At 34.3% G+C, this 13,091-nt stretch overlaps 2 protein-coding genes across 3 annotated transcripts; both read left to right on the forward strand.

Annotated features, from left to right (window-relative positions):
* Nucleotides 1-1,562: 1,562 nt before the first annotated feature.
* Nucleotides 1,563-4,617, forward strand: LOC148851593 (WAT1-related protein At5g64700-like). Of its 2 annotated transcripts, none has more exons than XM_088943826.1 (7): nucleotides 1,563-1,878; nucleotides 2,019-2,081; nucleotides 2,207-2,323; nucleotides 3,123-3,375; nucleotides 3,503-3,661; nucleotides 4,020-4,171; nucleotides 4,285-4,617. In XM_088943826.1, exons 1-7 carry the CDS (start codon nucleotides 1,703-1,705, stop codon nucleotides 4,418-4,420), a joined length of 1,056 nt encoding a protein of 351 aa, XP_088799952.1. In that variant the 5' UTR covers nucleotides 1,563-1,702; the 3' UTR covers nucleotides 4,421-4,617. The 2 variants fall into 2 exon arrangements, with proteins under 2 accessions (XP_088799952.1, XP_088799953.1); XM_088943827.1 differs by having other exon boundaries at nucleotides 1,563-1,796.
* A 4,445-nt stretch (nucleotides 4,618-9,062) lies between these two features.
* Nucleotides 9,063-12,646, forward strand: LOC148851594 (WAT1-related protein At5g64700-like). Its single transcript, XM_088943828.1, has 7 exons — nucleotides 9,063-9,779; nucleotides 9,903-9,965; nucleotides 10,046-10,162; nucleotides 10,252-10,504; nucleotides 11,332-11,490; nucleotides 12,141-12,292; nucleotides 12,402-12,646. The coding sequence occupies exons 1-7, from the start codon at nucleotides 9,607-9,609 to the stop codon at nucleotides 12,538-12,540; spliced, it is 1,056 nt and encodes a 351-aa protein (XP_088799954.1). The 5' UTR covers nucleotides 9,063-9,606; the 3' UTR covers nucleotides 12,541-12,646.
* The last annotated feature ends 445 nt before the right edge of the window (nucleotides 12,647-13,091 follow it).

Consider the following 13,091-nt stretch of genomic DNA (forward strand, 5'->3'; position numbering starts at 1 on the left):
TTCTAGTTAATTTGCTATTCTTTCTATTTCTAAATGGCGCTGGCCCTAGTGGAGCATAAAACACGGAAAACGAAATTGGATTGCATGTCTCATTTGCGTATATATATATATATATATATATATATATATATATATATATATATATATATATATGTTTCTTTGAAAAGGAGTATAGCTGGAAAACCATAACAAAATTCCATCTGAATACTTCACCATAAAAAAGAAAAGAACAATTCAACTCAACTCAACTCATTGGGAACCACAGAGCACTCCAAAGTAGCACAAATTTGGTATAAAGAATTGTATGTATGTGAATAACTGGTATCAAGGTTTTGGGATCACTTTGTACTATTTAAACAGCTGCCACCACTTCTGCTGCAATTCATGATTTAACTTTCTTTTCTTCTTCTTGTTGGTGGCAACTTATTCCTGGTAAGATGAATGCACTTAGTGGACATAGTACTGTAAAGAAGACAAGCACCAAAGAACTGTACCTGTGATGAGTTGACATATATCGTATATCTATATATGCTGCATCAGGCGTTGCTCCCCAAAGGGGACATGCCACTGTTTTTTTCAAAATTCAGTTGATGTGAGTTCTTTATCTACTTACCAACCTTGGATATTTCTTCAAACCACATGTAATGTAAGAAGGGCAAATAACATCAATGGAGGGGAGGTTCAGTTCTTGCAAAACTGTCTTCACACAGTTCTCACAGCCCTTTTCAGCCATGCATTAGGAACATCTCCATATTTGTATATTTTTTATTTATGGGGAGATATTTCTAATACACAGATAAAAAATAGCTGTGAGAAAGAATGCGAACACAATTTTGTAAGCACCAAATCCAATTTCACATCAAAGATGGAGCCAAAGCATTTGGGTCACTAGACTAGCTTCTTATGACCCTAGTTTTGGCTTAGGCTAAAATTAAGCTCAGGTTTAGCTTCCTATGAGGCCTTACAAAACTCCATTACAACAAGGCTTTATTTATTTATTTATCATTAAACTAGCTTATATAAAAACCAAAACATTTATACAAATCCATGGATAGAAAAAGCTTAAGAAGATTTTGCTTTTTTGAGTTAAAAACATGTGCTTCCCTAGTAAAAATCCAATGTCCATATACAAAAGTAACAAAGCAGAGATTTCCTAGCATCATTAATCAGTTCCAACAAGCTTGATAAGTGTATATATACAAAGTTACAGCTGAATTGGATAAACATATAAGCTCATTTTGGAAAGAATACAAATACAAATATGCATAGTATAAATATATACAAAATAACATAAAATATAAGGCTTTGCACTCCAATCTGAGCCATATATACACATGTCAATACATCTTTGATTTATTATATGCATTTTAGAAAGCCCAAGTTACTGCTAGAAGAAACTGATCTAAGTACCCATTGACCCCAATTTAAGGGCAGAAGCTTTTTCTTTCTTTGATAGATTCTCTCTATGCAGCCTGGGGCATGCAACCTTTATGAACATAAAATAAGTTTGGTAAAAAATAAAGTAACCCAACAAAAGCTAGGGTCCAGGGTACGTGGCCACTGCTGTCATGTCCATGCCACTATCAAAGGATCATTTTTCTATAATATTGTCACCAATTTTCATTTCACCATCATCATCAGCATATCATAAAATATATAATTTGCATTCACCAGTCTTGCTAGACATCAGGATTGTAGCTAGATGATGGATGGAAAGAAGCCTTATTTGGTCGCCATTCTCATACAATCGATATATGCTGTCACCTATATTCTATCAAAGGCTGCATTCAACGGAGGTATGAATTGCTTTGTGTTCACCTTCTATAGACAGGCTATTGCCACTGTCTTCTTAGTCCCTGTAGCTGTCATCTTTGAAAGGTAATAAGCAACTTAGTTCTTTCTTCTTTGATTCTTTCAATTCTCCCCACCTCATAGTGGTCCATCTAGGATCTCATGAGCTCATCTACTCAAGACTTCTCCTTCAAAGGGATCTAATTATTGGGTTTCTTATCTTTCAGAAAAAGGGCTCCATCACTTTCTTTTATGGCCTTCTGCAAGATTTTCATGCTTTCTCTGTTTGGGTATGCTTAGTATGACTTCATTTTATATTCGTACTCTTCATCACTTCCATGGATGATTCTCTGTTTGATCTTGGAATTTTTTTTTTTTTAATAGAGCTTTTGATATTTGAGTTTTTGACCCACAGGATTACTCTCTCTTTGAATTTATATGGTATTGGGCTCGTTTATACGTCTGCAACGTTGTTGGTTGCAACAACTAACACACTCCCTGTCATCACCATCTTATTAGCTGTTCTACTCAGGTACTGTCTTCACTCATAAGATTTGGAGGGGATTAGGGTAAATTATAGATTGCCACCCTATACTTTGGGGTAGTGATACTTAGCACCCCCAAACTTTCATTTGGCACCAGAACCCACTGTGAACTTTCAGATTATTCCAACTCTGCACCACATCTCAAAGTACAGTATCTAGCTATCTATCTCTTGTTGCATTCGTATTTTTGTTTTAAAAAATTTTAGTGTTTTTACATTTACTTTTTTGTATTTCCCTCTTTTTTCTTTTTTGTGTTTTATGCAATTTTCTGTTTTCTGTATTTTGTTGTATTTTATTTTTCCCTTCAATTTTCATTGTATTTCTTGCATCTGCAGTTACTTAATTTGACTTTGTTTTGTATTTTATCAATTTCTTTTAGAAAAAAGGTCTCATTAAATAATATTAGGGCCTTTTCAAATAGGTGCCAACCAGCTGGTTGGTAGGGTCTTTTGCTGGTCATAGCGGTGTTGGGATTGAATTCCACCTACACCCGGGTTGGGGATGGGTTACCCCTTCGTAGATGTGTAGCCCTTCAAAAGAAAAAAAAAAAGTTTTAAACATGCATATAACGGTTACATAAGAATCTTGTCCAAAGTTGATGGAATGCTAAAAACAAGCCGCTGCAGCCCCACATTGGGAACATCTCCCTTGTTATGAATATTCATGGAGAGATGTTTCCTATGTACGACACCCTGTAATGGTAGCTGATCCACCCTAATTATTACTATTTATCAATTATTGGTTGATATTCTATCAATGTTTGTAATTTCAAAAATTTGTATACAGGATGGAAACCGTTAAGTTGAGGACCTTCTCAGGAAAAGCCAAAGTTGTAGGTATCATACTTTGTATGGCTGGTTGTGCATCACTTGCCTTATACAGGGGCCCATATTTGAAACCCTTGATCAATACTCATCTCTTGGAACATCACAACAACGAGGAAGATTTATCTGTTTCCCACACAACCAAGACATGGGTAATAGGTTGTTTTCTCTTGCTCCTTGCCAATATTGCTTGGGCTTTGAGGCTTGTATTCCAGGTATTCATCATTCTGTTCTCTAGCTAGTCATTTCTTCAGTTGCATTAAGTTGTTCTTATCCTTCATTTTATACAAGAAAAATTCTTCATGTATGAATGATGAAAACTTAAATTTTGCTTGGACATAGGATCGGATTCTGAGAGACTACCCTTCAAAGCTTCTATTCACAACTCTAACGTGCATTCTAGGCTGCATTCAGTCATTGGTTGTTGCCTTTTGTATCGAGAGAAATCCTAGTCAATGGCAGCTGCATTGGGACGTCGGACTTCTTGCCGTGGCATACTCTGTAAGATTGTAACCAATTCACAAATTAATTCTTTGTGTTTACATATTATCCACTGTTACAGTATATCCAAGGCCTATTGATTAAACAAAACCACCCAAAAGTTAGTTTAATTAATGCGCATTAATTAATCAAAAAACTTTAATGAATTTGGTTTTTTATTTTTTGAATAAAACCCAAAAATGGATTTGGGTGGAAGTAATAAGAAATGGTATAATATTGAACCAAATGGAATGGTGGAATAGGATTCATGTAACCAACGAAAAAAGTCACGCAATCATTTTTAGTTGTTTATCTTTTTCTTTTAGCTTTATTTCTTGTCTATGAAGTATGAAGATCCATAGCTATGGTTTTTCTGCAGGGAATTGTGGTTACTGGTGTTGCTTACTACTTGCAGACCTGGTGCATTGAGAAAAAGGGGCCTGTATTCATGGCCATGTCAAACCCAGTATCCCTCATCATCACCACCTTTTCCTCCTATTTTCTTCTAGGCGAACTAATCAGTTTGGGAAGGTAGTTTAATTTCGTTGATGAAATCTCTAATTCAAGAATTTGAGCTTTAAGCCAGCATCAATTGATAGATATAATTTGTCTAATCTAAATAGCAGCATTGTTATTGTTTGTAGTGTTTTGGGCGAAATCTTGTTGGTTGGAGGCTTTTATAGTGTCTTGTGGGCAAAGAGCATGGAACAAACAGATGACATTAAGGATTTCACAATTGAAGAGGGAAAGGATTGCTTAAAGGTGGAAGAGGCCACATAAGCAAATTGGCGTACATTAGAGCAATGGAGAATTCAAGGTGGTTTTTCAATAATCAAAGCAATTATTATTTTTCAGATCAAATGCCTTTTCCTTTTTTCTTTACTTTTAGGGTTGTGGTTGTTATTTTGGGTTGATTAATTTATCTATATCTATCCTATTCATAAAAATGTGAATGAGAAGGTATTGGCTTCTGGAAATTTTCTTTATTGAAATATCCCTCCTCTTGAATTTAGTTCATTTCCATTGAAAGGACAGAAAATGTAGTTAAAAGAATACCATTAAGTACATTCAATCTCGTTAAGGCTCACATTTAAGTCATTGAATAAATCACATTCTCTCTTATTGAATCCACCATTTATACTTTTGTTTATCATCATTAAATTCCACTAATAAATCCATACACAATAATTATTAATAGAATGAAATTTTATATTTTTAAAATAAACATAGAAATGAAATCATATTTTTCATGTAGGTGGTGGACAAGTAATTCAACCATATGGGTCAAATGAATAATTTCACGATGTCATAAATAAATAATACAAATTTAGAAATATAAAAAAATACTTTTGTTTATCGTCGGTAAGTACTTTAACCATTTGGGTCAAATGAATAATTTCATGATGTTATAAATAAATAATACAAATTTAGAAATATAAAAAATATAGAAAAAAAAAAAGAAAATTTTGGAAAAATTGGACACGTTTCTATTATTATATATTTGTTATATTAAAAAATAACTATGATAAAATAAACATAATTTTATTAATAATGGACATCAAATGTACAACTTAAAATCGATGGAAAATTAAACCATCTTCCTATATAGGGGTAAGTTAGTGGTTAACCCATGATATATAATTAAAAATGAAACAATTTTGGGCACATCTATAATATTATATACTAATAATATAAACAAAAATAAGTATGCTAAATAATTATTTTATCAATGATATAAATGAAATGTAAAATTTAAAACCATTTTGAAAATGAAACCATTTCCATATCTAGATGGTAGGTAGGTCAATGATCTTATAATCAGGTCAAATGGGTTAACTTGTGATGTCATAACTAAGTAACAAATGATATATATACATATAAGTTCAAAGAACAATATAAGCTTTGTATAAAGCATTTGGATACAATTCTATTGTTATATATTCATCACATTAAAAAGAACAAATGTGGAAACAAGAATTACTTTTATCGATGATGAAAATTGAATACATGATTTAAAATGAACCAAAAAAGAAAAATGGTTTTTCCATCCAAGTGGTGGGTTAGTGGTTAAACTATCAATGTTAAATGGATGTTTTTATTATAATAAAATACATAAAATTCTAGAAAATGTAGAAATTTATTGGTAATTTTGGGTACATTCTATAATATAATATATTCATTATATAAAAAAGTGTGATTAATGAGAATTATTTTCATTAATTATAGAAATGGGATAAAAAAATAGGATAAAAAATAAATAGCATTAATGTCTAACACATGACCCGACTAACCATATCAAATAGTTCAATAATTTAATTAGCTAGGTCATTGTAGGCAATGGTTTGGTAAGGATGCAAGCAAATCAGATTGGATCTGGTCAAATACAAAGATTCGATCGGATCTCATAAACATTGATTTAAACCTGAATCCATTTAAGATGTCAGATATTCAAATCTGATACAATCCAATTTAATTTTTTAAAAAAGTAATAAATTATTAAAAGAAAAAGAAAAATATAACAGTTGAAATTAAAAAATAAAAAATATAAGTATTTTTTAAACTATTTCCATCATATAAAAAGTTTACAAAAATGCAATATAAATAAATAATAATTGATATATATTATATATAAATAACATATATACTATATATATAAATAATTGATTTGACCATAATATTAAAAACCAATGTTCAAGCAATATATTGGAATTGCATTTTCTCTTGGTAAATAAGTAATTTTTTATTATCTCATAAATTAAATAATAAAAATAAAATATATTTTTTATAAATTTTATAAAAAAAAGTTGAACATACATTAATGTCTTAATCATAGTCAATTTTCCTGGTTAAATAGGTTAATGGTTCAATCAATAAGATCATTTGGTTGCTGACTATTATCCTCATTATCATTTGATATTGGCATGTGAAATGTGGGTACACTTTTACTAGTATAAAGAAGAATTTGAATTATTTGTGCACAGTTCTCCACTATCAATTCCTATTGAAACTAAATCAGGCCCAGCCCGTTGAGTCGAACTTGAATTTATCCCGAGCCTATTGTCAAAGGTCAGCCCAAACTCAAAAGGCCCATCCCTCTAAAAAACAAATACATTTTTTTTTTTAATTTTTTTCAATGGATTTGAAAACAAAACATCAAATTTTCAAAAGAATGACATTTCTTAATGTCAAGCGCTCCACATCGTATTGAAATTGAACGGTCGTAGCATCTATGGAAAAAGAGAAAGAAGATAGAAGATTAAAACTTGATGTATGAAGAAGGTACCTATTTTGTGGATGGCTAGAATTTTTCAAATGGGATGAAATAGGGTTGGTTAAATGGGTAAACGTGGGCAGGAGATTTGGACTCTGACCGTGCAGTTTGCTTGACCCGACAAACACGTCTTCTGGTAAGGTCTACTGATAGGGGTGATCATGGGCCGGCCCCAAGCTCGCATCAAGCCAGCAATTTTAGAGTTCGATTTGGGCCCAATTCGGCCTAGACCCAGGCCTGAAATGTAAGCCCAGACCTGGTCCTAAAATTTTCCAACCTGATGAGGGTCAAGGCCTAGGCTAAGTCAAAACACAAAAGAAAGTTCAAATCTAAATTTGTGGGCTGGACCAGGCTGGGATGGAATTGGAAACGATCAGCCTATCTACCACTCAAATTTATTCCATGTCTCATTATTCTGAGAATCCATGCATGCACACAATACCACGTGGCTTTAATCATTATCCTTCTTTATTTTCTAATTAAGCAAAGTGATTGGTGGCAGAACATGAGTGGCCTATAAGGTGCCTGCTGGTTGGTTGGTAAAATCCAATCTGTGCCCTACAACTCCCACAGCACATATTGGAAACATCTCCTAACGATGCATTAGAAATGATGATATCATCATCAGGAGATATTTTCAATACGCAACAGTGATATGCTGTGGGACATTGTGGGGCACCCCCTGTGAGGCGCAGATCTGAAGTCGAAAGAAACTTGCATTTGTGTTTCGGTGTTTGTAGGCCCCATGGAAAATAACAATTTTTGAGTGGATAATTTATTTAGGTAAATAATATCCTCCGATAAATCATTTTGTGATTAGCATAAAAATTTACTAGCACATGATGGGATAATATAATAATACTTTTATGAATAAAAGTCATTGTATAACTTTATTTGAAAAAGAAAAGAACACTCGTAAATGCATTTATTCTGAAATAGGAGACGATACCGATTAAAAGCTAGCTTGAGTGGGATCTATGCTGATACTGATGATAGACTACTTTTTCCTTTGTGGAGTAACTCAATCCACAAGTTAGAGTTCTTCTATTATTGCTCCAATTCCAAAATGGCATTGGCTACTATAAAACACTGATAGGGATGATGTGGTCCTTTTCCTTTGTTGAGTAACTCAATCCACTACCTGTGATTTCCTTTGTCCATATGCCTCCTGTCTCCATTCCAAAGAAGGGATAAATCTGGCACAAATTAGGGTTCTACTTTTGCTCTAATTCCAAATAAAACGATCAGTAAATTTGTTGAGTCCCTCCAGCAAACCAAATAAAACGACTGCGTGTGTTTGCCATGTAAATTCTGAACCGGTGTTATGCTGCACTCCAGTCCAGTTTTGCAAGATTTTGGGTAATGGTCTTAATATAATCATAAATCAATGTAAAATTTAAGTTTTTTCCTCAGTATTCGGTGTAATGTTAGTATGATTTTTATGGATGTAACACTTTACCTTGACTATATTCCACATTCCACAGTGTAAAAGTGCATTTGCACCGCAAGCAAACATGGCCTAAGCAAAGGAGGGAGTATAGCTGCGAAGCCATAACAAAAGTCCATCTGGTTAATTAGTGGTTACTTGCTCCCACCCACCCCCCAAAAGCTAAATAAAAAGGAAAACAAAAACACAAAAGCAATTCTATCAGAGCTGTACAACACAACACTTGTACAAAATTTGTCATAATCAGCATTGAATAGCTGGTATCATTCTATTTCCTCCTAATTTTTCTGCAAAATCCCACTATCCCAAGGACAAAGCAACCTTTGTTAATTAAATAAGTCCCCAGATATAAAATAAAAGAGTGGTTATTCATTACTGAGTTGAACTTCTTTGGAAAATAGGTTTTGGGGAACTTTCTACTTTTTATGCATCCACCAACTTCTGTAGCAATTCATGATTATACTTTGTTTCCTTGTTGGCAGTGAATGAGAGTCATAACGCGTGGGTTTTATTAAGTGAATACCACACTTAGTGGACGCAAGTCTACTAGACAAGCACCGACAAAATTTACGACAAAGTGGAATATTCAAAGCACAAGGACAAACATGGACCCCAAATTTGAGACTAACCCATGCGATTTCCGTCTGGTTGGGCTAACCCACATATATTCGTTCTATATGTATCTTCACTTGGGTCATTAGACTAGCTTCTTATGACCTTAGGTTTGGCTTAGGCCTAAAATTCTTGCCCAGACTAAGCTCAGGTTCGTCTTCCTTTGAAACCTTAGAAAACTCAATTACAACCAAGCTTGATAAACATATAAAAGCATATTTATTTGCCTCTTACACAACAGCCATTGGTTTAGATGACTTCTAGAAGAACCAGATCCAAATTCCCACTAATCCCAATTTAAGGGTTTTCATGCCAAAGCTTAACACTATACGACCAAACTAATCATTTTCAACCAAACTCTCTCTCTCTCTCTCTCTGCACCATACAACCTCTATAAATTTAATAAAATAATTCTGTTGCAGTAAAGAACAAAAAAAGCTGGGGCATAAGATATGTGGTCACTGCTATCGTGTCCACTAAAGGCTGTCCAGCGCCAGCCATTTTTCTAAATTGTTGATGCTGCAGATCGAGGGTTGCCAGAGAAATACATTTAACTAATTTTCATTTCATCATCAGCTTCAAAGGCGAATTTGCATTCACCAGTCTTGCTATCTAGGGGTATCAGGATTGTAGACAATGGAGGGAAGGAAGCCTTATTTGGTCGCCATTTTCATACAATTGATATATGCTGGCATGTATATTCTATCCAAGGCTGCATTTAATGGAGGTATGAGTAGCTTTGTGTTCGTCTTCTATAGACTGGCTTCTGCCACTGTCTTCTTAGTCCCTCTGGCTGTCATCTTTGAAAGGTAATAAACAACTTAATTCTTCTTCTTCTTCTTTCTTTCTTTCCAACTCATAGTAGTTTCATCCAAGATTGAGCTAGCCCATGGTCATATGTCATTTCTAATTGGTTTTCTTCTTCTTTCCAGAAAAAGAGCCCCATCACTGTCATTTGTGGTCTTCTGCAAGATTTTTTTGCTTTCTCTGTTTGGGTATGCTCAGTTCATAATTCATGTTTGATCATAGAAAATAAATATAAAAGCTTTTGATATTTGAGTTTTTGAATCCACAGGGTTACTCTCTCTTTGAATTTATATGCTATTGCCACCGTTTATACATCTGCAACGTTGGCAGTTGCATCAACTAACACACTTCCTGTCATCACCTTCCTATTAGCTGTTCTACTCGGGTAAGTTTTAGAGGGGATTGATTATTATCTATCTATTTTATCTTTGGTTGGTTGGTTGGTTGAGGATTGAGGGAAAGTTTTGTTTACAGGGTGGAAACCGTTAAGTTGAGGAGCTTTGCAGGAAATGCCAAAGTGTTAGGTATCATGCTTTGTATGGCCGGTGCTGTAACACTTGCTTTCTACAAGGGCCCGCATTTGAAACCCTTGATCAATACTCAGCTCTTGGAACATGATATCAGTGAAGAAGAATTATCTATTTCCCACACAACCAAGAATTGGTTAAAAGGTTGTTTCATCATTCTCTTTGCCAATATCACCTGGGCTTTATGGCTTGTATTGCAGGTATTTCGTTCTATTATCTAGGAGGTTTTTGGTACATATAGCGGCCTTGCATTTTGGGTTGATCCAAGGTTCAAAAAATCGACCCGAATCAGCCTGTGTCAGGAGCACCCCGATATGCCCCTACAGAGGGTGTATCGGGGTTTTGACCAGTGCAGGGGGTGGAGGAACCTTAAATCGGTCCTCCTGAACCGAATTTGAAAAAAGTTAAAAAAAAAGTACTGATACTGCCCGATACACCCCTGCCAACGTATCAGGCGTATCAATATTTAGAACCTTGGGTTGATCAATACAAATTTGTGTAAGAGAGATTTTTCTACTTAAAATGTTTTGAAAACATTTCGAATTGATCAGTACAAATTGTTATTTATAGGTAAAATGCATTTTTTTCTAGTTGAAATGATGTTCATATTATGATATGGCAATGCATATTTCTCACAAATTTGCATTTATCAACCCAAAATGCAACAATGCAATGCAACTTAATAAACACCCTCCCTAGTCATTTCTTTTATTAATTTGTGCTTAATGCTTTAGTGATTTATTCTACATCTTGATTGTAAAATGAAAGAAAACAGATGATGATTTCCTAAATATCACTATTTTATCATATTCAGCTGCACCTGAAATGGTTGACACACATACCCCCCTACCCCACCAAAAAGAAAAAAGAAAAAAAAAGAGAGAGTATAATAGCATTGCCTGTTACTTTCAACTTTGCTTTCCAATTGGAAAACATTTTCCATGGAAATCTTTTGTTTTCTTTAATTTTACAAGCAACCAAATGCAGCCTCAATGTCTAACCATGTATGTTGTTTGCTTGGAGACAGGACCGAATTTTGAAAGACTACCCTTCAAAGTTTCTATTCACAACTCTAACATGCTTTCTAGGCTCCATTCAGTCATTTGTTGTTGCCATTTGTATAGAGAGAAAGCTTAGTCAGTGGCAGCTGCATTGGGACGTCCGACTTCTTGCTGTGTCATACTCTGTAAGACTGTAACCACTTCACAAACTCTTTTGTGAACTTTCTTTTGCTTGACTACTTTTTATTAAACTATTTTACCTGTTTCTAAATGAATATATGTGCATTTTAATCGCCATTGTTATAGGACCTCCCATGTTAATTACCTATTGATTATACTATAAATTACCTAAATTAGTTTAATTAATTTCATTAATCAGAAAAATACTAAGAGAATTATTTATTTGTTTTGCATAAAGGTGGAAATAATAAGAAAGGATTTAAGCATCCATAATTTAGCGGATGGAAATGGCACTCAATAGAGCAGAATGGTGAAACAGCATTCATGTAGTCAACCCTATATATTTGATGATGTCTTTTTTTGTTTTTCTTTTCATGAAAACAAAGCTCTATAATCATTTTTAGGAGTCTCGGATCTCCTAAAAGCAAAAATCATACAAACACCCTAAGAACATGGCATCCAGCTATCTATATATTAAGAATACCTCCTATTCATATATGTTAAATTCATGGGAGGATAGTTCCTGATGTATGACTGGGAACAGAGCTCTCAAAGTGTTTATACGCTTTCTTTTTTTTTTTTTTTTTTTCAGGAAATCCCGTTTCCATTTCTAGCTGCTAATCTTTTTCTTTCACTTTATTTTTTCTGTTTTCAGGGAATTGTTGTTACTGGTGTTGCTTACTACTTGCAGAGCTGGTGCATTGAGAAAAAGGGACCAGTGTTCTTAGTCATGTTGAACCCTGTAGGCCTGATGACTACAGTCTTTTGCTCATATTTCCTTTTAGGCGAACTAATCAGTTTGGGAAGGTGGTTTAATTTGGTTGATGGAGTCTTATTAGAGAATTTGAACTTTAGGCCAACTTCAACCGATTAGATATAATTTGTCTAACCGAATTAGCATTGTTATTGGTTGTAGTGTTTTGGGTGCAATTTTCTTGCTTGGAGGTCTTTATAGCGTCTTGTGGGCAAAGAGCAAGGAACAAACAGTTGACAAGAATTCCATTATTGACGATGGAGATGGAAAGCATTGTTCAAGGGTGGAAGAGACCACATAACAACTTGGAGGCCTTTTTTTCTTTACTTTGAGTGACCAGTAAGAAGACTTTTCCTATTCTGCTAGAATACATTTCTAATTTTATATCTATTCCGGATTGAAATCAACTCAGGCCCAGCCCGTTAAGTCAAACTTGAACGTATCCCAAGCCTCTGGTCTCAGACCTGCCCAAACTCAAATGCCCTCTCTACTATTCGACTGCATCAAGCCCAAAATCAAAAGGCCCAGCCCATTGGTTGAACTTATTTGTGACGCTCTTTGAATTTATTTTCATTACTGACCTGCCTGTGTTTCAGTGGTGGATCGGATCGAGGTTCAAATTAATTACATTTTTGTAGTGGGCCATGAGAACACTAGGCTCAGTTTGCAGAACAATAATGGATGTAAGAGTCTTTTTATCCATCTCATAAAAGAGATATTAAGGGCAAATTTGAGATTTAAAAAAAAATTAAATCAACATGCTGACAAATGTGGATAGAGGGTTGATGGATGGGAGGTTTTTGTTAGGAGAGATTTAAGTCAAATTTAAAAAATTAAGGGATGTTTAGGTGA

The sequence above is a fragment of the Nelumbo lutea genome, chromosome 5 (assembly GCF_056320005.1).
Source record: "Nelumbo lutea isolate HS-2025 chromosome 5, American lotus-T2T, whole genome shotgun sequence".
Classification (NCBI taxonomy): Eukaryota; Viridiplantae; Streptophyta; class Magnoliopsida; order Proteales; family Nelumbonaceae; genus Nelumbo; species Nelumbo lutea.

What these genes read in the sequence shown, in the direction of transcription:
- LOC148851594 (XM_088943828.1), top strand. Translation starts at nt 9,607, where the DNA reads ATGGAGGGAAGGAAGCCTTATTTGGTCGCCATTTTCATACAATTGATA. An exon ending in TTCTTGCTGTGTCATACTCT is followed by an intron (nt 11,491 to 12,140) that starts GTAAGACTGTAA and finishes TTCTGTTTTCAG; the next exon opens with GGAATTGTTGTTACTGGTGT. An exon ending in GAACTAATCAGTTTGGGAAG is followed by an intron (nt 12,293 to 12,401) that starts GTGGTTTAATTT and finishes TATTGGTTGTAG; the next exon opens with TGTTTTGGGTGCAATTTTCT.
- LOC148851593 (XM_088943826.1), top strand. Translation starts at nt 1,703, where the DNA reads ATGATGGATGGAAAGAAGCCTTATTTGGTCGCCATTCTCATACAATCG. An exon ending in CTTTGAGGCTTGTATTCCAG is followed by an intron (nt 3,376 to 3,502) that starts GTATTCATCATT and finishes GCTTGGACATAG; the next exon opens with GATCGGATTCTGAGAGACTA. An exon ending in TTCTTGCCGTGGCATACTCT is followed by an intron (nt 3,662 to 4,019) that starts GTAAGATTGTAA and finishes GTTTTTCTGCAG; the next exon opens with GGAATTGTGGTTACTGGTGT.